The 24,810-nt window shown below is 40.6% G+C and overlaps 1 protein-coding gene across 5 annotated transcripts in view; it reads left to right on the top strand.

The window, feature by feature from the left end:
- Nucleotides 1–24,810, top strand: part of rhbdl3 (rhomboid, veinlet-like 3 (Drosophila)) — a 94,241-nt gene that overhangs the window by 51,177 nt on the left and 18,254 nt on the right. For 2 of the 5 annotated variants that reach the window (XM_012873182.3, XM_012873184.3), the window contains 3 exons: nucleotides 6,453–6,611; nucleotides 20,021–20,245; nucleotides 21,934–22,082. In XM_012873182.3, the coding sequence (XP_012728636.1) occupies nucleotides 6,453–6,611; nucleotides 20,021–20,245; nucleotides 21,934–22,082 (533 nt within the window). Of the gene's footprint in view, nucleotides 1–5,005; nucleotides 5,165–6,452; nucleotides 6,612–20,020; nucleotides 20,246–21,933; nucleotides 22,083–24,810 lie in introns of those variants that run through there. The other 3 variants (XM_012873185.3, XM_021321841.2, XM_036136805.1) reach the window with 3 other exon arrangements.

Below are 24,810 nucleotides of genomic sequence, written 5' to 3'. Positions count from 1 at the left end.
TAAATGTATATAAGCATCAAATATTTGACAACAATCTTAGCAATTCTGAGTAAATTCAAAACAGTTTTTGTCATGATCCTTGGGTGTTTGTGTTAATTTTATGGCATCTTTAATTATTCTTCCTCAGTCAGAGCCAGCATTAATTAGTAAATCCCACTCACCTGTGTTGTAGGCAGCCATCTCTTTTCCAACACGTCTATCCCTTGTGGGGTCACCCATTCTCCAGCTGTCAATGGGTGAGGTACATGCTGGACAGGTCGCCAGTCCATCGCAGGGCAACACAGAGACAAATAGCACATGCACACATTCACACCTAAGGAGAATTTGGATAGGCCAATTAACCTAACATCCATCCATTTTCTGACCCGCTTAATCCCTCATGGGGTCGCAGGGGGTTGCTGGTGCCTATCTCCAGTGTTCAGTGGGCGAGAGGCAAGGTACACCCTGGACAGGGCGCCAGTCTGTCGCAGGGCAACACGTAAGACAGACAGGACAAACAACCATTCATACACACACCTAAGGACAATTTAGAGAAGCCAATTAACCAGTTATTGAACAATCATGTTTTTGGACTGTGGGAGGAAGCTGGAGTACCTGGAGAGATGCAGAAACACCCAGGGTGGACTCAAACCTAGGACCCACTGCGCCACTGTGCAGCTGTGTTGGAGCGAATTTAACGTTTTGAGATTTGGTTCATTACTTGTCACATCGTCTGTTTTCCATCCCTGTTCCTAGGTTTGGTGTGATTCAGTGTTGGTTCCATTAAAATATTATTGTTCCCAGTGTGCGCCTGCCGATGTCTTATTGCTGCTTTGGTCCTTCGCCACAAACCATGACAGTTTCGAAAAATTTACTTTTTAAAAGAGAAAAGCTATCTAAATTGCCATCAAGTATTTGTAATAACTTGCATAACTGGGCTGTTTAAGGCAGTGTTACCACATCTCTATCAGATTTAAGTCAAGAATTTGACTAGGGCTCTCCAAAATGTTTATTTTCTTTGTTGGTCCATTCAGAGGGGGACTGACTGGTAAGTTTTGGATCATTGTGTTGGTGCATCACCCAAAAGTGCTTGAATTTAAGATCATGAGGAAAGTTTTTTGCCAATTGTGAGACATAATCTGTGTTTTTCACTAGTTTTGGTCTTGGAACTCTTCATGGATGCCATTTTTGCCCAGTCTTTTTCATATTATTGAATCATGAACTCTGACCTAATCTCAGGCAGTCGACGCCTGCAGTGCCTTAGATGGTGTTCTGGGCTCTAAGTCATTAATGAGAGGGAGTAAAATTGGAAAACCATGTGTGAAAATTGGCTTCCACTGGAGTCCTAAAGCATTAGAAATGGCTTTGCAGTCCTTTACAGATGGATAGGAGTCAAATATGTTGTTTCTCAATTGTTCACTCTTTACATCAAGAGATAATTTAGTCTACATCATTTTGTCCAACTGGTTCTATTTAAGGGATTCCTCGATTCTACAGAGCTGGCATTACCTGGTCAGATTTAACTTAGCTGTTTAAAAAACTGTGGTACAAAAAACAATACATTTTTGATTTAACATCTGGCAGGGTGGATATATTTTTCTCTTAACAAATGACATCTTCATTTGAAAACTTACTCAACTTTTCTTTAACATTACCATTTGTTTATATCAAACATTCAATTGTGGCACAAAGCAAAGGACCCAATACTTTTTCACAGCACTTGCCTTGATACTATTTGTGCTGACAGGTATATTTACTGTATCCTTTAATTAACTCCATCTTTTCTTACAAGGGCTATGCCCCCATCTTGCTTTTAGACCTCACTCCTACTGCTCCTTAGAGGAGCTCACTGGAACAGTATTGAACCCGAATGGTGACCCGTATCACTCCAGGTCAATCAGATCCTGGAGGTCAGACTAGTCTGACATGCCGTGGTAAAGTTAATCAAATTGTTCAGATGACCTTCCATCAACTATGTCTCTTATTCTATTTAGCTTTAACGGATGTAATAGTTTAATATGAACAGTCCTATGATTACACCCAGTTGTGTGTTAGAGTACTTTTCTGCTGTTGGCTTAGTCAGCCACTTGATATGAGCCTGGATTTCATTCTCTTTGAAGATGTTTTTCAGCATATTTTCCAGTGTGTGTTGGGTCTGCTGTATTTCTCCAGGCTTTCTATGCAAATGAAAACTCTCAGAAAATCTCCCCGACCCTTGCAATTTGCCCTCCCTCTACCGCCACAATATTCAGGTTTATGAAAATGAGGCTGAAAACATAAAGCCCTGCATTGTGTCCAGTCTGAACCCCCCCTTCTCCCCCCGCCCCCAGGCCTCCTTCCCATTGCTACCTCGTTGTCCACATCTTTATAATCTGCACCCCTCCTTCTGCCGTTTTTCTCCACAGCACCGAGAATCTGTTTGGAAGCCCTTAATATCACTGCATGTGAATGTTTGGAGGTATTATGTCTGTGCCAAGATTTGTGTGTGTGTGTGTGTGTGTGTGTCTATTTTAATCTGAAGGGCTCTGGATCACTCCCCTTCAGCTGTTTGAAAACATGCTCTATGAAGGTTTTACAGGAAAGGGCCATGCTATAATATTATTAAATAATACAATTAGAAGTAGGGCTGCACAATATCTTGTAAATATAATTGTCACATTGCTCAGTACACAATGGCAATACCGCAAAGAACTGCTTGGTCTGTAATAATTATTAGCTAATTATAGTTATAAGGTACAATGTGCCCAGGCTTTCTATGACACAACAATATTTGTGATTCTTCTTTTCCTAACGTTGCAGAAGGAAGGTATTATGATGTTTTGGTGAGGTCACTTAGAAACAACAAATAAGTTGTTTCCCTGCCAAAACAGGAGCTGGATAGGCTCCACGCTATCTAGGTTATAATCTATGTTAACAGGAACCCAAATATACATTTATCTCATCATTCACTTATAGCATTACATATCACATATTTCGTTAGAAAGGGAGCTTATACAGCATTGAATGCCTGAGATTTTCTAATTACTTTCAACATTTTTAAATCCAGCAAGTTCAATGACAGAGAGTGGTTGAAAGCTCAAAAAGACAAAACAGACTAACTTTCCTGTTACAAGTTTAACCTTTCTCTCTGTCAATTTGCTCCTACCTCCTTATGATGGAACATCCTCAAAGAGGGTACAGATTAACTTCCTGTGACTCATTTTATTACCTAGAAACGTTATTAAAGGACCAAAACTATACAAATATAAAATGGTGAAAGGAGCGAAATGAACTGCACACTCCAAAGCCTAAGTCTAAGTTTTAGTAATCTGAAGGAAAAGCCACCATGTCTCCAATTAAAAACGGACTTTCCTTCCACCTGTTTTACTTTCTTGAAATCCTTTATGAACACCTCACTTTGAGTAATCTTCTCTCTGTAACCACATCCACCACGAAGAGTGTGGTGTTAGCATTTAGGTATGGTCCAATCACTGGTCATAAAATGGATCCAGTTTTTCTACGTTTTTGCCTTGCACCAGACAGTCAGTCAATCTGAAAAGTATGCAAGTCCAATCACCAACCAATGTCTCTATCTCTAACATTATATTTTATTACCTCTTTAAGTACTTTAAAACATGTAAAACTGGATGATTTTTTGTTTTGAGCGATGAACTACTCTATTAACTCTAACAGCAGCAGGTACTACAGATGCCTACCATGCTGTGGAAAGGGCCGAAACAGCTCCACAGAAGGCGGGGCTTAGATGAGCTCTGAACGAACAGTGCAGTGAACAGATCAACTGCACCCATTCGGTATGGACTTTGCACCACAGACCAGAGGAACACAACAAACATATGGTCCTGTATACTACCAATATCCATTCAAATACTGTGTTATCCAATTGATAATAAATTAATGTTAGTTTGAGTTATTTTAAATCACTAACGATAGTTAAAACAGTCTCTGGAAATCTGACTAACTTGTTAGCTTCCACCACTCCAGGGATATATTTAACTTTTCCACAAGCTCACAGTACTATGACACCTTTCTACTACAGGTAAGGTAACTATTACTGATAATAACTTCATACAACCTAATAAAAGGCAAACTCCCTTTAAACACTGGCAGCATAGTCAATACAAATATCCACTTTACCTGCTTGTCTGTGAAGGGTTGCTGGTGCCTCTCTCCAGCGGTCAGAGGATGAGAAGCAGGGTACACCCTGGACAGGTGGGCAGTCCATCACAGGGCAACCCAGAGACACACAGGACAAACCATAATGCCCTCACACACTCACACCCAACGGTGACCTGTTCACCTGACGGCCATGGTTTTAGACTGTGGGAGGAAGCCTGTTCAGAAGATGCAAACTACATACAGACAGACTGCAGAGCAGGATTAAAACCCAGGACGTTTCCGCTGCAGGACAGCAGTGATGGGAACTGCGACACAGTGCAGTCCATCGACACACATATGTAAATCCTATTAATTGGCAATACTGTTTAATCTTAAAGGATTACGGTTTGATTCCAATCTGACAGAGAAGTCTAAATGAGTCTGTCGAAAGTGTCTGTCTTTGCGTCACACAATGGGCCTGGATGGAAGGAAAAATAATCGCTGGTTTGAGCGAAGGGGCTGGATAATACTTGCATGAAATTGCCTTCAGAGGCCTATTGTGCAACGACCCACTTCAGCACCCCCCCCCCCCCCTTTCCCAAGCAGGCAGCCTGTTGACTTCAAGGATTGTTCATTCAGCTATGAAGCCTGCAGTGTGGCAAAGTGGGGCGGGGGATGTGTTTGCATGTGTGTGGTGGTGTTTTGGTGGGGGGGACAACGTACGGCTGCCAGCATCTGTGAGTGACGTGAGGAGAGATAACGGCCTCATTTACTTAAACCCTTCTCCAATCAGGGACCTCACATGTTTCCATCACAGAGAGAGTTGAGGGAGAAAGTGTGAGATGAAGCGGGTGAGGGGGAGGATTGTTGTGTCATTGGCCGGTGAATGGCAGGGAGGGGAGGTGCGTGGTGTGGGGTCTTGGATTGGACTGTAATCCTTTAGTCCTGCAGAGAAATAAGGCTGCCCAGTCTGGGACAAACAATGAGACGCACACTGAACATGCTGGCTCTCTCACACTGTGACTGGTGATGTGGTTTCATCATGACAACATCTCTCTGGCAGAAACTAGCTGATCTGCTGGAGGAGAAGGTTGGTTCCTTGTTTTGTTAAGTCTTGTGGGGAGTTTACGTTTTACGTGTTAAATGAGTAACCTAGAGAAAGAATCATGGGGATCGACATGTATAAGTGAGGGTTAGTCTTTATTTTTCAGGACTTTATGTACTTGAGAAGCTACTGAAAAATGCTAGCTTTGTTTTAATGGTGTGCCCTAGTATGCATCACTTGTTTTGATGCACTGAGCTGAGATTCTTTTTGGTCCTCATCCTACATCCTGTTTTGTAAACATTTGCTGATTCTGACTTCTCTTAAGGAGCTACAAATAACAACAAAGTATTTCTTTCTGAACTGTCTGCCAGGAATGCTCATTATTTATCTTTATTAGGAGCAGAGGCGACGTCACACAGGGTGTGTTAAAGAGTGGAACAGGATTTTAACAAGAGGGTTGAGACGTGACATAAATCCACCCCATCAGCTGATTTGGCAAATCCTTAGCAGATGATCCTGAGTCCATTGGGGAAATCTTTGAAAAACCTGGAAAATGCAGGAATTTACCATCTTTGATTCTTTTTCACAGCTGACGTTGTGGCACCAGATCCAGGATTTGACCCAATGCTTGGTGGATCTGTAGTGGCTGAATAGTTTTCTGCCTCAATTTCCATGCACACACAATCCCCTTCACATGTGTTTGAGAAGCGTGTTTTATAAAGATACGGTGGCACAGATGCAGCAGGCAAAACGAATGTGTGTTAGCAGAGGGATCAGTTAACCGAGTGCGCTTATGGCTGTGTTGTGGGATAGATTGAAACAACTGTAATTCCCTCGTTGTGCACGTCTGTCCGTGCATCCTTGGTTTTTAAACAAATTGAATATTATGTGGAAAACCTATTCACTATAAGTGCTACTGTTGATATCAGTTGTTGCTGCTAAGTGTGGCACAAGTGGTTATTGGGTTTATGGGGCAATTACCTTTTCCCACAGGGCCCATTCAGTTTGGATAGCTGTTTTCCCCTAATGAATGAAATGCTCATTTGAAAACTGCTTTCTGTATTTACTCAGCTTATCTTTATCAAATATTAAACCTTGTTTAACGATCTGAAACATTTAAGTGTTAAAAAAACACAAAAACAAAGACATCTGTAAGGGGCCAAAGACTTTTATTACAGCCCTGTACCTAAAAGCAGATCCTGGAACAGAAACGCTCGGCAGTGTTTTTGGTGCAGGGGTGCTAGAATGTGGCTGGTGTAACATCTTAGCTAACATATACGTTCATACAGGCAGGGCTTAATAATTTTTGCCTCACCTCTGTGTTCCCCCGCAGTACGACGCAGAGAATTCAGGCTTCATCAGTACAGAGCAGTTCAGGGACCTGCTGGCGACCCACGGCTCGGAGCTCGACCCCCACAAACTGGAAGTGCTGCTGGCTCTCGCTGATGGCAACGCCGATGGGAAAATCTGCTACCAGGACTTTGTCAACTTGGTGAGATGCTTTTAACACTAACACTAAAAAGTTTATAGTTACACATTGGCGGTTCTTTTGTTTTGATATTAACCCACTATTTATTATGTAGTAAGTAAAGTAAAATGTATTTATGAAGTGCTTGCTTTTCAAAGATAAAAAAAAAAAAAAAACATCACATGGTGCCTTTCAGAAAATGGGGACAATAAATGAACATGTGAATGAATCCATAAAACAACAAGAGTTAAAATAAACTACAAAGTTTTAAATTGCTTTTTGAAAGTTATTAAGGAGCCAACCACACGGAGGGATGGGGGCTGGTCATTCCAGCCTGAAAGGACAAGTCTCCTCGGGTTTTATAAAGCTGCATGAGATTCTGGTCTGAAGACCGAAGGGTGCGCCCAGAGAATACGGACACAAGTCAGTGATGTACTGAGGGGCCTAGAAAGTTAGAACTAGAATTTTAAACTCAATACTTTTCATCCCAATGTAGTCAGTGGGGTGAAAAATCGTTTGCCCTCTTAGAGAGTCCTTCCGTTTTTTTCTCCATTAGATCATCAAACTTGCTTAAATATAAGATAAGCACTGCCTCAGTGAATTCAAAATGCACTTTTCAAGTGGCTAATTTATGTATGAAGGGAAAAAGGCTTCTGGCCCTCTTTACTGAATTGTTTTAATTTATCCCTAACAAAGGGTTTTTAAGCATGAACATGATTGGTGTCATGATTTTGTTCAGGGCAACCTAATTTATGATTTCGTTTTTAGCCATTCAGAGGGGGACTGGCCAATGTGGTTTAGAATTTTGCACCGCCGCTTAACCCGACTACACTTGATCTTAAGGCCTCGCGCTGATGGCCGGCCATTCTCCTCAGGATTTGTAGATAGCAGAAATCATGGTTCCATCAGTTCTGGCAAGTGGCCTACATCCTATACTAGCAAAGCAGCCCCAGACCATCACAACACCACTACTGTGTTTGACTGTCGGTATTTTCTTCTTTTGAAAAGCTATTGGTTTGAGGCCAGATGTAAAACGACACGCGCCTTCCAGGGAGTTTCACTTTTGTCTTGTCAGTCCAGAGAGTATCTTCCTGAAGGTTTTGTGGAGCCTCAACATGTTTCGTGTTTCATGTTTCATGTCGTTTTAGCCTTGGTACCACCCTCATGGATGCCATTTCTGCCCAGTCTCTATCTTAGTGTTTAATAGTGAACACCAATCTAAACACTGAGGAGACGGAGGCCTGCTGAGCTTCAGATGTTGTTCATGATTATTTTGTGACATTCTGGATGACCTATGGTTGGGCTCCTGGAGTTATTTTTGGGAGGCCAGTCACTCCTGGAAAGGTTCCCCTCTGTTTTGTCCTTTCTCCATTAGTAGATGTGCGAGACTTTGTTTTTCATCTTTTCTTGAATTCCCTTGGATCAGGCCATGATGTGTCATTTTTTAGCCCACTTTGTGTCATCAGACTTTAAGGGATTCAGGAATCTGGGTGCTGAAGTTGAACTCTTTTGAGAAAACCTGGCTAACAGAGCAGGTGGTCACGTTTTAACACGAGGAATAGATTTTTTTCTCTTTTAAATTTGATGAAATTTACATTCATTTACATTTAACATGTAAGAAAAAAGGAAAAACAGCTTAATAGTAATGCATCAGTTTCAGAGCACTGTGCATGGCCTCGCATATTTTACTTAAAGCAGTTGAATTTGGATATGACCGTTGAGTTTATGTGTTTTGACCTAATGTAGTTATTCACTCTGAGCCATACAATCTTTACGCTGAGCCTCAAAAACCATATTCTAAGATCCCCTCGGCACAGACTGAGTGTTATTCATTTCTGTGAGGAAGAAGCTCCACTCTGGTCACAAATTCCCTTTTTAACGCTGACCTTGCCCCACTTACAGTTTTCCCTTCAAACCTCTGCCTGCTGCTCATAGTCCGATATTTCACTCAAGTACCTTCATCTGGGCTTGCCTGCTCGGTCACGCTGCACTTCCATGCAGGACGCTTGGTGGAGTGCTCTTAGAATCAGACTCATCATATGGAAAACTATAAGTAGTGGATTGTTGAGGGGGGTTAGGTGAGGACGTGCATGTCTGTGAAAACTGCAAGGAACTCATTGTCTGCCTCTCTCTGTGTTTCTTGTTCTTTACGCCAGTTTATTGTCTGATACAGTGGGTGAGGAATGAGGCCTGTAGGAATCTGGGGAAAACGTCGAAAGGAGCTTTTGTTGTGCTCTTTCCAGCTCAGATCATGTGGGATTGTGTTGGATACAGTGTGCTACGGGAAGTGGGACAGAAAGGGATAAGGGCTTTTCATTGTCGCACATTCTTTCGCTTCAATGCCTCCATAGGAGCACAGAAATCCTTGAATGTTTCTCGAAGGCATATGAACGATTCTTTCGGAGCAGGTTAAACCTGACTTCAAACTTCAATGTATTTTATTGGATGTTTTTTAATGATAGATAAACACAATGGTGTTTGAAAAACGTGTCGTGTCTCAGAACTTTGACTGGATTCAGGTCCAGACTTTGACTAGGACATTTTAACACATGAATATGCTTTGAATTTAAACCTTGTAATGCAGCTCTGGCCGTATGTTCAGTTTCATTGTCCTACGGAAGGTGATCCTCTGTCCTGGAGTCTCTGGAGCCTCCAACAGGTTTTCTTATAGGGTTGCCACACCCTATCAACTCTGACCAGCTTCTCTGTCCCTGCAGGAGAAGCATGATCCTCACAGCATGATGCTGTCATAGCCATATTGCATAGCGTGGGGATGGTGTGCTTAGCTCATGTAAGCCATAAGGTTTGTATTTGCACCTTGTTCCACATTGCTGTGTCCTTCACGACTCATGTGGCAAACTGCAAACATGACTCTTTATGGCTTTCTTTCAGCATTTGCTTTCTTCATGCCATTCGTCCATAAAGGCCTGATTTGTTCACGTCATGACTAATCATTGTCCTGTCAGCAGATTTTTTTTCCACTTGAGCTGTATAACTCTGCAGCCCTTCCAGAGTTACCATCAGTGGCAGTCTTTGATGTGGGCTGTATGGGCAGTTGTCAGGGTTTCATTTGAAAGGGGAAGTGCATAGGAACCAGTTTAAAAGAAAAAAAGAAACAAATGTTGCTTGTCTGTTGTTGGGCCTTGAATACATTTTCTATTCTTTGAATGTATGTGCAGTCTTCAATAGGAAGTTGGAATGCCCACCATCCTACATGCGTTGTGTGGGGCTACACTAGATTTCATCCAGCCCTGGTAATTAAGATGATTTCAAGGATTTTTCTGATAATTGCTTCACAGCCTGACTCTGCCTTAAGCTTCTGTGCAACTCTCTCGTTGATTTTGCTCAATTTAATTTCATTTCCCTTCTGGGAATTTATAAAGTATTTTTGAATGCGTTCCATGGTCTTCATAACACTGTTTGCTCACTGCTCTTCTCTAATAAACATTTGAGGCCTTCACAGAACAGCTACATTTATGCTGAGGTTAGACGACGTACAGTTGGATTCTATTTACCTATTTGATGACTTTAGCCGTTGGTCACACTGGGCTGTATTTAGGTTTTATAAGGGTAAAAGGAGTTTAACACTAAAGAACGCCATGTTTCAAAGCGGTTTTGTAGAAAATGTCATAAAACCGTGTTCTTTTCCTTTCATGTCATAAAAAAATCTGCAGTTTGTTGCTCTATCAAGGCATTGTACGTATGCCTAAAAATCCTGTAAATATTTTATGAGCGCCTAAAGGAGTGTATGACAATGTGATCATAAAGTAAAATACAGTTTGCACAGGTCTGTGTGAACGAATATGGCGTCGCTAAAGGGAAATTGCTAACTTTAGACAAAGGAAGCAGCACTCCTTCATCTTTACTGCCAGCGGCTGGTCCCTCGCACATTTTTATTGCTACAAAAATAAAGGTGGTTGGCAGGTAAAAGGTGAGGAAAGAGGTTTTGAGGGATGATGGATGGAGGCAAGGACAGCCAGAGACAGATTGTGAGGGGTTTATTCGGCGCGCTATTTCTTCTTTGCACAGCAGCTCTTCCATCAGCGTGATTGTCAGTAATTGCCTTTTCTTGCTGCTGCGTCACCGGCAGCATTCAAATTACTGCTTCCTGCTCCCTCTCCTCTTACAGTCTCCGCTTTTACCCGTGTCTTTGTTTTTTTTTTTCCTTGCCATACCTTTTTAGTTTGACTTTCCATTCTGTTGCCTGTCGCCTCTTTTGTGTCGTCTATTTGTCCGCGTATGTTTAACTCAGTGCCGTCCATCACTCAGAAGTGTTCCCTGGCCAGACCAGAAACCGGTCAATAATAGTATCCACACTTCCCGTCACTGTTTGGGATGAAATGATCCTAATTTTTAGCACAGGACGATACATTGTACCCTGTTTTATATTGTAAAAGCTGCAACTGTCATTGTCCCTTATATCTGGTTGTGACGGTCAAAGCAGTAAAGGACAGTGAGACAGAAGGGGAAACTTAAAAGTGGCTGATCAGCCTACAAAGACACAAAGAAGGGGTCAAACACACAAAAACCTAACTGAAACTAACACAAGCAAACCCCCCCCCCCCCCCTCGATCTGGAGATGCGGTTTGTGCCAATTTGCAGGTGTCCATATTAGCTCGTCCCGCCCCTTTTCAACATCTTTGCTCAAACAGAGGCATGGAGCAGCTGCCACTGAGGTAACTCAGAAAAGACAAAAAGATTAAAGCAAATGCACACATAGCAGAGAGAACTAAAATGTGTGCACCTATTTTAAAATACAGTGCTATATTGTGCAAATGAATTCATTCTGAACAAAAAAACAAACTCTCTATCTGTAACTTAAATCCTAAATTTGAAAAGGAAATGTAGTGAAATTTCTAATCATCTATTCAGTGTGATGTTTTGCTTTGACCCCATTTGTGTGGCTGTATCTGCAGCCATGACACTGGTTCACATGGCAAGATTTAAAAATTGTCAGCTGATTTTCCAAACCTGCAAAAATCATAAATACACACTAGGATATCAGGCCAAGACAACCCAATATGTTGAATATCTCCAATTTGAGGTGGAAGTGGTCCTGACGTCCTTCCGAGCGGATCAGATCACTCTTAACACAGCACACACTACAGGAATACCTCTAAAGATTCTCTTAAGAGCAACCCCGATAATCGGGGTGTGTCAGAAGGGGAAGATCTGGGCAAAAATCAGGCAAATTATACTGCTGTGTGAACCCGGCATTAATCTTCAGATTTGTGTGTTCCAAGCTATTCAAGAATCGTGTCACGATACTGGTGAGTACTGGCTCATAATTCAGATTCACACAAAATAAGACATAATGTTCAGGTTGGATGCACTGACAACACTTCCTGAGAAGCTAAAGAGTACAAATAGCGCTTAGCATCTGATTCCGTTTTAGTTTGACATTTTAGTCGATGCTCTGGTGCTCTGTTTTTAGTTTCCCTGCTTCCTGTTTATTCATTTCTGTGTTACTCCCCAGCCAACTTCCTCAGTTCTCACTTGTTCCCTACTTCCTCACAGCCGCTGCACATTCAGTTAATCTCAACACAGCAATCGCTCTTGTTGAATCACAAATTCACTGTGGAGTGAGGTCAGATTCAAGCCTGATTACTGCCACACTTGCAGAAACAACAAACGTCATAAAGAAAAGCTAGATATAGTTATCCATGGTAACCTTTGGATTTGTACTATAATTAACATCAGCAGTTGTGTAAAAATAAAAGATCCGTCAGGTATGTGTGCAGAGACTACACACCCTAGTAAACAACCCCCTTTGTGAAACACGGCGGCGGCATCATGCTGCAGGGCTGTCTTTCTATAGCAGGGCCAGTGAAGCTGGTTAGTAGATGGGAAGAAGGAAGGCACTAAATACCAGGCAAACATGTCTATCTTTAAGATTACAAAAACTGGAAGACCCACCTCAAACCCCTGCAGCTATAAATGGTGCATAAGGGGATTTCAGAACAAATCTTTATGGTCGCATTTATTATTTGTGCACGGCACAAATTGCTCAGACTTTTATTTGAAAAAAAAAGTTTAAAAGCTATTTATCCTTTTACTTTACATTTAGAGACTACTTTATGTTGAGCTATCACATAAAATCTCAAAACTTGCAGAAGTTTGTGTTTATAACATAAAATGTAAAAAAGTGTAGCTGACGTTGCGAGGCAGAGTTCGTTGAGAGTTTACTGTGTTGTAAAATAATGTTTAAACTTGACTTTTGCTCACTGAGAGAAGCCAGACGGGCTCCAAGGTTATGTTGATTTCTGATCCTGAGTCATTTCCTGCTTTTGGCCCCTGAGCATGGTGATTAATTAGTGCTCGTGATTGTGGGGCAGAAAAGCAAGGCTATCCATCCGCAGCTGAAAGATTTTCAACTAACGCCCACTACAGATCACAGCTACTGAAAGCAAGACGTTTACAAGGCAAAATTCTGCTGCCGTGGTTTCAAATGAGTAAAGGGCTGAAGGTCTTTTCCTTTATTAGCTGTACAGTTACTATGAAAGATCAAATTTTGAATTTCCAATGCAGGATTACTCCAAAATACAAACTATAAGACAATGGTGTTAAAAAAAAACTACAAAGAAATTTGGGTTTCTATGTAATAAACATCCAAGACTCCGAAAATGGGTTTGTAAGGATTAACTGTAGACAGTCATGAACAATGAAGGTTGACGCAAATACTTACTTTTTAAGATTTATTAGGTTTGGTAAACAACATTCTGAACAAACAACTTTTAATATAGATTTGCACTTTCATAAGCATTTTCACATTTCAGCTACTAGCAGTTCAGACTTGCTTGTCTGAGCAGCAATATGAATGATACACAACACATGATGGATGCTAACTTTGTAGCCGAGGCTGAGAAGCAAGAGGTGACGAGGACGATGATTGACATCCAAAATGGTTTGGAAGGTTTTTAATTTGTTTGATTTTTGTACATGTTCACCAGTGTCACCCCTCATGAAAAGCGTATTCTGCCACTGTTGCTTCAGCTTTGTGACATGTCAGCCAAGAAGTCATACAAAAAACAATTACCATTACCAATTTATTGCTATACAACTTTGTTACCCTTCTTTTATTTATATGTGTCCTTGGTCTACTTTCTCCTTTAGACGTGTTTCTCTGCCTTCTTGGTTTCTTCCTGCTCCTGACTTTTTCTCACAGATGTCTCTGTCCCCTGCTGGATGGATACCCATTTGTCTCCTTCACCTCGCCTGTCTCTCCCTGTCCCTTCTCCTCTTGGCACTGGGTCAACACAGAATGCCATTCTTTCTTTTGTGTCTTGTAAAAAAGGACAGGAAGTGCGATCACTTCACCAGAAGAATTGACTGTCTATATGTAACCCAGCTGCTGGGAAGGGGGGTATCTGTGTGCACTTGCCTTTGTGTGGTCCAGAGGTGGCCATGGTAACCTGTAATCATTTTCCCACAGTTTTCTGGATCTGTTATTAAGACTAAAATAATGAAATCTGTCTAAAGATTTACCCTCCCAAGACCTAAAACCTTCATTAAAGAGCCATCTGTCATCTTATTTATGCCAAGTTTTACATGACTTCTTTCTATATTTTCTTATGACCCTGAGAAAAATGTGTTGGTCTGTCAATAAAGTCTGCTCCTGAACCTTCAAGTGTCGCTGAAGTTTTCATCGACCAGTGTATTTTTTCATTGACCAGCCTTTTTGTCTGTGGGTTTTCAAATCTAAACGTTTGCACATGTAGTGGCATAAATACTGCTGTGAAACACAAGGCAAAGTTTTTAAAAAAAAGAGCACTCGGTTAGGTGAGAGCAGAAACTAGACGAGAGGGAGGTGGGGCTAATTGATTTGCATTGTCTGAAACACACAACATGGTCAATAAAGCCACAAAGCTTGGACAACACCTCAACACACTGATGCACAATGCTAACACGGATTTCTGTTAGAGACACATGGATAAGATTTTTTTGTGCGAATTTAGGATATTTAGGACTTGAATAATATTAACACGGAGTTTGAAGTCTCTATAAAATGAAACTAAGCAACACTGCTGTCTCTGGCATGTTAAACATTTCTGGCATCAGCTGAAGTTGGGTCAATGTGTTTTTCTTTTCTTGTTCACTTGATGCAACCTCTTAATGGTGGCTATAAATTGATCGGTCAATGATACAACAAGGCTGTTGTTTTTACTGAAATCGCGCCACAGAACAAAGCTTCTGAGCAATCAACTCAACACATATCCTAAGAATGCTGTTTCTTTTAAAATTCCTCAGGTCTGAGCAGGGGATGCAGCAGGCTAAACCCTCACTTCAGGATGAAAATGAATGGGACACATACAGAAAGAAAAAGGCTGTCTACGGGGCTCAGTGGTAGATCACACAGACCACAGGCGACAATCCTACACACAGCTGTCCCAGGTTCCACAGCTCTAGGACATTTACTGCATGCCCTCCGCTTCTCTCTGTGCCCTCCTTCTTGGCCAGCTACTAGTGTATAAAGGCCACGGAATGATTTAGAAGAAAAGGCTCTCTGCTTTTCGCCCATGCTAAATCAAACATTTTTTATTAAAAAATAATAATATTTCCCTGTATAGTCCCACAGAGTCGGAATTGCTCAGGAAAATTCCCTAGGTATTTAACATATCCTTTAAGGATGGGTGCTCAGGGAGTTTAACCACCAACCTTTGGGGTCTCTAAAAGACAAATGCTCAGCTGTCTAACAACTGAGCTGCCACTCCCACATAAAGAGACTAGACATCTACTTAAGGAAAGGTGGTTGTCTCAAGAGCTACTAGCTCCTTAACAAACATGAAAGGTCACTGAAATTACAGGGACACTACATGGGGCTCAAACCCACAACCCTGAGATTAAGAATCTCACAGTCTAATGACTGAGCTAGTCAGGCAACTGCTGTGAACCAGGTAAGAGATACAGTTAAACCCACAACCATTCACACCTTTAACAAGGTTATATTCACTGAAGCAAGAAGTTGTTTTGTGGTTGGAAATGACACAGGCATCTCCCAAAACATAACATGTCTATATACCAAGGGTATCACTGTAGAAACATAAATTTCTAATTTTTTTTATTGGCATTGTTAAAAATACCATGACCAAACCTATTCACACCTTTCTCTATAATAGATGGAAATGTCTTTATTGGCTATTTAAGCAACCGAATGCTTCTCATAGTTACCGTCAAGCTTTGTGCGTGTCTCCGCTGGTTTCTTTGACCATTCATCTTTTGCGATGAGCCCCAAGGCTTTGACATTTGAATACCTTCTTTCCCTCACCCTAATCTCCAGCTCTCATCAGAGATTCTTTCAGGCTCTTTCAGATTCAAGTCAAGACTCTGGCTGAGCCTCTCCAAAACATACTATTCTTGTCAGCCGACCATTTCCTTATCTGTTTGTTCTGGGTCCTTGTCATACTGAAACGTCCAATGTTGCCAAAGACCAAGCTTCGCTGTTGACTGACTAATGTTGAGGGTCTTCATGTAGGCTTCCTTTTCAAAGGCCCCTCCAAAGCATTATGTTTCCACTGCCATGTTTGGCAATGGGGATGGTGTTCTTGGGCTTTAATGCTTCAGGGTTGCTTTAACAACAAATTAAGTCATTGTGGTTAAATTTTTATTTCTTCTGACCGCATGACAGAAAAGCCAAAGTCTTCTTTGTCAAGAGGAGATTTTGCAAAGACCATGCAGGTTTTAGTGACCTTTACTTCCCCCTGGGTCTGCATCCACGGAGTCCAGCATCATGTAGAGTCTGATGGACCGTCTGTCTGGAGATGCCGCCTCCAGCGTGGCCCACATTCTTCCTCCGTGGTGATCCTTGGATTCCTTTTCATCTCCCTCGCACCATCACTCTTATTACTGCTGGTGTCCTCTGAGATTTTCCACTGTGTACAACATCTTATATTTTTCTTTCTACCGTGGTCCTTGGAACTTGAAGACAGGTATGTCCTTTTCCTGAGTTGTGAGCAGCCACAATGCACAGTTTGTTCCAGCCTTGACTCGCCACAAACTGAGAGCTGCTGGTTTTCACCTGTCGAGTGGATGAAAACAGCTGTTCCCCGTTACTCAGAGTACTTAAGACTTTAGAACAGCGTGGATTGTTTAGAGCGATGCAGAACCTTACATTTCCCCAATGTTACATTTCGTACTCTTTTACATGAAATGTAAGAAAAAGTGAAACAGGTTTCCCTTTTTTGGCTGAACTCTGTGGCACATTGTATCATCATATTGTGATACACACATCTATATCCATACCAATCAGCAGAAACATGGCTTCTATCAATTATTTTGATCAGTGCTATGTCTGTTAGTATTTCTCTTTGCTCTGGTTTTCGCTTGTTATTTTCCATCATTTCTAGTTAGTTTCTCTCCGAGCAGGCGCCATATTGTGTGCAGTAAATTGATGTGAAGATTGATTTATTATGAATAGGCATTGTTAGCAAGGCACGAGGTCCGGATCATAAATATACCCAGCCTCCCACGCTGGCAGCTGAAACTCCTGCTTAATATTCTCACCATAATAACCTGCCTGTTGCTCTGTTACTGACTTATCATCAGCAGAAAAAGGAAGCAGATTTCGGGCCATTACCTGAATGCTTCATTTGGCTGATGTGTAATTTTGCTGTATGACTGAGAAACATTTGAAAGTGCTTTAGGGATGAAGGATAAAAAGGGCTTCTAAAACCTGTCACCTCTGAACTCTGACTAACCTTTGGGATTTTGACTCTTTGAATTATTTGATGATTACGTTTAGAAGATGAAAATTACCCCTGAGATGTTGTCTATGGCAATGTTGTGTCTGAAGCTGGGTGATCAGTTTGCACACATATCTTTATTGGCATTGCTTTCATGGTAAATGTGGCCTTAATTACTGATTTTAAATCAATGAAAGGCTTTTGCAGCTGGAATATTTGATTGCGGGCTTTTTGAAATGAACAGGCTAAAAGGATCGAAATCAGGGTTGAAAAAGCAAAATAATATTATACGAAATGCTAAGAATATGAGTTATCAAGAGCCGGGTGCTGGAGCTTGCAAAGAAACAAGTCTTCTGTAATGTTTTTTTTAATTTTCTAGCGGTGAATATATTCTTCTGCGCACCCAGAGGTGGGTAGTAACTAGTTACATTTGAGTAACCTTTTGAACAAAATGTACTTTTAGGAGTAGTTTCCCTGCACTGTACTTTTTACTTTTACTTGAGTCATCTTAATTAGAAAAGTATTGCTAGTCTTGCTTGAGTAAAATGTCTTGCTGCTGTGTCGACCATGTATAACTTCATTAAATAAAGAACAGGTTTGTTTTAACCAAAAATGCACTAGAGAGACACACCTACAGTTTATGTTATAGTGAGACTTCTCGTTCGTACACCAGCTTTGTTGTTCTAACGCTATTTGCTGAGCTCATCGAGCCATTTGGAGGTCAAATGAACAATGTAAAAAAAGGGGTCACCAACATGGTGCCCACACACAATATCTAAAAAAAAAAGCATTAAAATATGTTTATTTTACATAAACTTAAAGCGAGTTTTGACTGTTGAAGTTCAAAGGTCAGTACTGGTAGCCCTTCGTATGACACAGTACCAAAGAAGTAGCTCTCAGTTTTTAAAAGGTTGGTGATCCCTGGTGTAAAGCCCATATTATGTCATTGGAAGCACTTTGCATTGTTCAAAAATGCTGTATTTACATTAACTGCTGTAAGTATTGGCCTCATAAGCTTTATGTTGAAAAAATGATTTTGAAAATTGTTTCTTCCTCCTGAATGTTATTTTGTAGTATACTATTTGTTCTATATTTTTATTTTAGTACTTACTGTAAATACCAGAATTTGTATATGACTTTATATTTTTGATTGTCCGATTACATTTTTTTTTAAAATATTAAATACTTTTTTGCTCTTACATTAGTAATTTCTTGGTTGGCTACTTTTTACTTTTATTTGAATAAAAATATGTTCAAGTAGATACCCTTTTTGATAACTCGGCCCACCACTGTGCGCAGCCCATGAAGTTATGGTCAGGACGCCGGGAAAGCTATTTAATGTATTCATTACCAATTTGTATACCTCGGTATGTGTTTCTGTCTGTAACTGAAAAAAAAGTAAATCTATGGACTTCAGAACATGACAGCACTTCAGAAACATTCACTGGTGTCAACTCTTCAGTTCTACTGGGGTCTAAATGTTTGTAAAATGATTGAAAAAGCAACTACCTGCTTTCTCCCTAACAAGCATTTTTGTCCTGACTTAAGCCATAGAGACTGAGAGAAACTGCAGCAGCTCAGTGAAAACAGAGCTTCCTGTTTTGGACGAATGACAACATACATGATGGTGACATTTTCTTCAACTGTTGTAACAACTCCTGCCGGTGTTAATCAGCTGACACCGTTAGCAACACTAACAGCTGCCTCTAGATCATTTCTGGATTTTAAATATTCCTACCTTGTGTCAAAGTCTTCCAACAGGCTGCCAACATTTCCATATCCTTCCTGGATCATGGTGGATGGAGGTTCAATGATCAGAAATAAAATGAAGAAACTTTCTATGCTCTGGTTATTCTTGTGTTTTCTTTTTGCTGCCAAGCAGAGCTCCAGTTTTCTCTTTGGTTATAAATATGTACATTTTACTTAAGTGTGCAACAATTGTTTGGGCGGAGGTCTTAAACGTACTGACTAAAGTCAACAGAAGCAACAAACGACCGAGCTGTCTGGGTTTGTTGGTTTGGCCCAATACCTGCTCCAAGAAAGACATCAGCATCAGGTTAGCTCTAGTTCCAGCAGATTCCACTTGTTGTCAGGACTATAACGTGTTTATAATGTGTTTTCATTGAGCCACTCATCCTGGTGGCTCAATGAAATGACTAGCTTGCCACAGTCCATCTGGGAGGAAATTAGCGTTATACTTCAGTTCACAAGTGGTTGATCTCAAATAGGTGGAATATGAAGAAATCTTTATTTGTCATTGCATCCACAGGAAAGAGCCTGAGTACTAGAAATACATACTGAGAAACATGGGTTCAGTCTGTAAATAGCAGAAAAGTGGAATAAATTAAGCAAAATCAACCCCTGGAGCCAGAAGAGAAACCCACATCCAGATGGCACTGGTGTTAGCAGACGTCTGAATATGCGCTGACCAGTCATCTCTTTTAGATACTTGTACTGATGACATGAAAAGTGAAAGCCTGGAAAATTAACCCAATGGAGTTTTTTTTAAATGATTAATATTGGCTCAGATAAGATTTCACTTATACGGACATGATACTTTCAGAGACAGGGAGGTGGTGAGTTTACTGGTGGCTGGGCAATAACACAGCCTATCTGACAAGAATGCCTGATAAAGCTGGCTAAAGGATCCCAATAATAAGCCTCTCTAATAATGAACATCTCATTAAGCTCTCTACCCTTTACATGGTGTCCTAATCCTTGTCGCTCCTTACTTCTCTCGTCTTTGTTGCCCAGATGAGCAACAAGCGCTCCAACAGTTTCCGGAGGGCCATTCTGCAGGGGAGCAGGCAGCTGAAAGGCTGCAGTCTCCGAGATGAGGTGGGCTTGGGGCTGTCCCAGCGGCTTGTTCGCCATGTTGCCTATGAAACGTTGCCCCGCGAGGTCGACCGCAAGTGGTACTTTGACAGCTACACATACTGCCCCCCTCCCTGGTTCATCCTGGCTATCACTATTGCAGAGGTAAATCGGTTAAGAAGGCACTTAAAACTCAGAAAATTATTCTCTCCCCTGGCAGCATCAGGTTTAAAGTAATCCTCTAATTTAACGTGTTCCTTCTGGCTGGAAGTAATATTAATGTTTTGGAGTGGGATAAGATAAATTAGGTAAATTACCAGTGGAAGCATAGACAAAGCAGCGATTATAAGATGGGTTTGATTGCTTTAATGACAATAAGATATAACAATTTATTCTCCTTTTGGTTTTTTTGTTCTCTCCTGAGAGATGCCTGTCCAGTTTCATATCAAAAAACAAACTTCTTGGTTCAATGAAAGCTAGTTTTAGCTCTAATTCTGCCAGGGTTAAGACTGACTTTTGGCTAGATTATAAAGTCCTTGTGTTTTTACGTTTTAACCCTGCTTTGGAGTCATATTTTGATGAAAATGTGTTATGAGGGGATTAAGATTTCTTCTAAATGCTGCAGGTGATTTTGATATATTAGTGCTCAATTTAAAACTTTACAGTGTAGTGAATATATATATATATATATATATATATATATATATATATATATATATATATATATAGATATAGATAGATAGATAGATAGATAGATAGATAGATAGATAGATATAGATATATAGATAGATATACAGAAAAATCTCTATTGAGTTGTGTTAGATTATAGGATTTTAGGGTGATACATTCATCACAGACATAAGAAAGGGCTACCTTTCATCAGCAAATACTATAAGTAACAACTTGACAGTGAACCACAGTTTACGTTGTCAAACATTTAGGAAATTGATCAACCTGAATAACAGTCTATTGTATTATTAGAATTTCATGTAATAGACTGACATAAAGCAGTCCATAGTTGTGAAATCAAAGGAAAATTATGTTTTTAATTATTATTTTCATAAAAACATTAAAAGGCAGAAAACTGTCTGAAAAGTATCATAAAGTTTGAACATTTCGCAGAGCAATATTCAGTCTGTCATTCAAATATATAGAAATGGTGTGGCATAACTGTGGTATCTCTGCAGGAGCTGCGGCAACTGGCTGCTCAGGTGTGCAACATATTTTGACAGGACATCTGAGAGTTTTGCTTCGATAATTCTGGCCATAGAAATCATGTGGAAGGAAGTGCTCTTTTCAGATTAGATCAAAATGTACGTTTCTGACCTACATGGAAGATCCCATTTGGTTGGAGAACAAACAAAATACTGGGGTAGACGTTCACCTTTCAGCAGAATGTACTGCCAGAGCTAAAAGGGAAGAGTTTAGATAAAACCAAATTAATGAGTGACAATGGTAGCAAAAGGAAGCAGCGCAAATAATTGATTCAGACCTTTCTTCATGAAGAAATAAAAGAAAATGTGTATATTTATTAACTGCTTGGTATAAAATATTCATAAAATACTTGGAAGTCTGTGACTGAAATGAAAGAAAATGTGATCAGTTGAATTGCTATGAATAGTTTTGCAAGGCAGTGTATGTACACAAAGAACTAATGAAATACAGTGAGCATATAAGCAACCGTGTTTCTTGACTGTAGGATAGAAGGATGCCAGCGTATTAATGCTTCTCAGTTTAAGTTCTGAGAAGGAGAAATTACAGAAGTACCACAGAAGTACTACAGTATTCTATTTTGCTATTTCCTTGTATATGCTTAAGATCATTGCTTTATGCCCGTCTGTTTCCCTGTGCAGGTAGCAGTGTTCATGTATTATGGAATCCAGCTGGATCGCTTGGTGCTGCAGGTGTCCAGCCCGTCCTTCCTAAAAAGCCCCCTGCCCTACCACCCCCAGCTCCGATCCCAGGCCTGGAGGTACTTCAGCTACGTCTTCATGCATACTGGGTGAGTCTAACCTCATAAACTGACAGATGCTTGTGATGCTGTACTAATTTTGGGAGTGGTGTCCTTGTGGTTAGAGAGCAGGGTGCTTGCATCCTGGGGAGGCTGTAAGGTTATGGGTTTGAATCCTACAGACTGCCACTCTGGGTCCCTGAGCAAGACCCCTAACCCCAGATTGCTCCCCAGGTGCCACACAGTGGCAGCCCACTGCTCCCTGAAGGATGGGTAAAATCCAGAGGATGAATTTCATTGGACTGTATGTTGCAATGACAACAAAGGTTATTATTATTATTCCCATAGATGCATTGTTGATAAACAGAATTTTAGACCCTGAATATCAATTGAAAACATTTTATGAGGCATGAAGTAACCAGATAAATTAACCAACTTGTCCTGTCTAGGATATAAGCCTTCGTAAGCCCACATTAGTACTTTTACCTGTGAAAAAACAAATAACTTACATCTCCTATGTCAAATGAATTGTTCTGTGTGCCCTAGCATTTGACATGATGTGTATCTACAATATCATTACTTGATTAGAGAACCTATAGAACAGTTGGTAGCCCTGTTGCCTTGCAGCAACAAAGTCCTGGGTTCTAATCCCAGCCTGGGGTGTTTCTGTAGCCCTGCTTCCTCCCAAAGTGTGTACTTGGATGTTGGTCCTGTGAGTCTCTGTGATGGACTGGCGGCGTGTTGTGGGCGTACCCGCCTCCCGCCCAATGAACACTGGAGATGGCAACTGGCTTCCCCGCACGGCAAACTGGGTACGGATTATGGATGAATAGATGAAAACCAGAATTGTTTAAAAGGCTGTTGCTGAAAATATCCATTTCCAAATGTATACAGCAGTTGTTTTTTTTAGTTTTAGTTTTTTTTGTATCGCAGACAAAGCTAGAAAAAAGTAAGTTGGTAAGCAACTGGTAATTGTCACCATGGGAAAAATTACAAAACAAATTAACAACAAAGGTAAAATCATCTTTCACAACAGCTACAGTGTCATGGTAACAAAGGAGAATTTTTTTTTTGGGGGGGGGGGGGTGCTTATTGATCTAATGTTTTTACACATTAATAGTGCTATTATGAAAGCTAATAATTCATAATGTAGTATTCAGATAAATCACGCTGCACATCATCTACTCCTCTGTGGGGAGAGGATAGTGGTTTTCATCAGCTCAACTACGGTCATCCAGATTTAATTACTCCTAGGGGTAACGCCGTCTCAGCCATAAAGAGAGCTAATAAAATGGTAATTAACTGGGGATTGATGGTAGCAGGAGTGGCACTGGTGAAAAGACGAGCCTGAAAGTGCTGCAGAGGAGAGAAAGGCATCACGATCTGTGGCTTTTGCTGTTAGTTTTCTAGTTTTTGTTTCTTTGTGTGTTGTCCTTGATGACAGCAACTTTCTTCATAAAAATAATCCACTGTAGTTGAATTGATAAAACCTCAATACAAACCACAATTTGAAGGGTTTGGCCTGATAACATACTGCTGCTACACGTGGCCAATAAAGGTAGTCATCCTAACCTGTAATCAGTTTGTTTCTAGTTAGTATGTCTTTATAAAGAGCCAGAGTTTCAGGGCTTCTGACTGTGTTTCATTCAGTGATGCAGTGGCATTACTGAATGCAGAGCTAATGGGGAAAAAATGGGAAAACTGTGAACAAAAGGTCTTCTGGAGATTTTGGTTGAACTTTATAAAACCGGAATAGGAGCTTATGCACAGAATTAGGAACTTGACCTTTATGCAAGGTGTGGCCTCATGTTTCCCTTATGTGTCCAATCACGCTCCAGAGGTGGCCAATGATACTTTGCTCCATCCCTGTTGGGGAATGGAGCAAGAAGAATGCCCCAATATGCCAAACAGCATACATACAAGCCTTAAGACTTCTGTTTAGATTGATGAGACCAAAGGTTTAACATAATGACCATGGCAATTAAAGCTATAGAAGACAACAGTCCCTATGATGAACAGTGGTGGTCTGCTGATGATTTGGGAATTTCTGAGCTACAAAAGCAGAAGAAAGTTGATTAAATCTGACCAGTAGCACAAGGCCAAGTCGACCAGATGTAAACTCCTCAATGAAACTGTATGTTTCATAATCCGATACTTCAATATCTTCTTTTTAGATATAGTTATGTGTTTAATGGGATCTTAGTGTTAAATAACTTTCAAGTTTTAAATTCAAATACATCCACAAACTGATTTGGATTATTTTTTACTAACACCTGACAGGTCAAGCTAAAGTCGTACGGCTCAGGAATAGAGGACTCAAATGCAAGACTCAACATAGTGGGATAAAAATCAAAACTCCTTTAATGCTGACCAAGGTCAAAACACCAAAAATAGAACCCAAGCTGAAGTATCAAAAAAGAGGCAAGTCCAAAACACAAACCAGGTCAAAATCACTGGAAGGCCAAGTTAAGTCGGGGAAAAAAAGCTTGAAGCTTTACACAAAGGACAAAGATGAACTGGCAAGGGAAAGTTACATGAGGTGTGTAATAAATAGACAAACAACCAAAGGAAGAAAATCAGATACAGGTGGATAACATTAGGGTGTGCCAGAGCTGATTGCAAGAGGAAACTCAGGATGTAAAGTTGACTAAAATGAGAGGAAATAAAAGTACAAAATAAAACAGGAAGTACATAATAACAGGAGTGCATATGATCCCGCAGGCCGCCTCTGGCCAGGGATGTACTGTATCTCACTCATGGGATAATGCCGTATATGTAT

The sequence above is a fragment of the Fundulus heteroclitus genome, chromosome 5 (assembly GCF_011125445.2).
Source record: "Fundulus heteroclitus isolate FHET01 chromosome 5, MU-UCD_Fhet_4.1, whole genome shotgun sequence".
NCBI lineage: Eukaryota > Metazoa > Chordata > Actinopteri > Cyprinodontiformes > Fundulidae > Fundulus > Fundulus heteroclitus.
The sequence above is the reverse complement of the archived record's forward strand: the minus strand, read 5'-3'. Positions and strand labels throughout refer to the sequence as shown.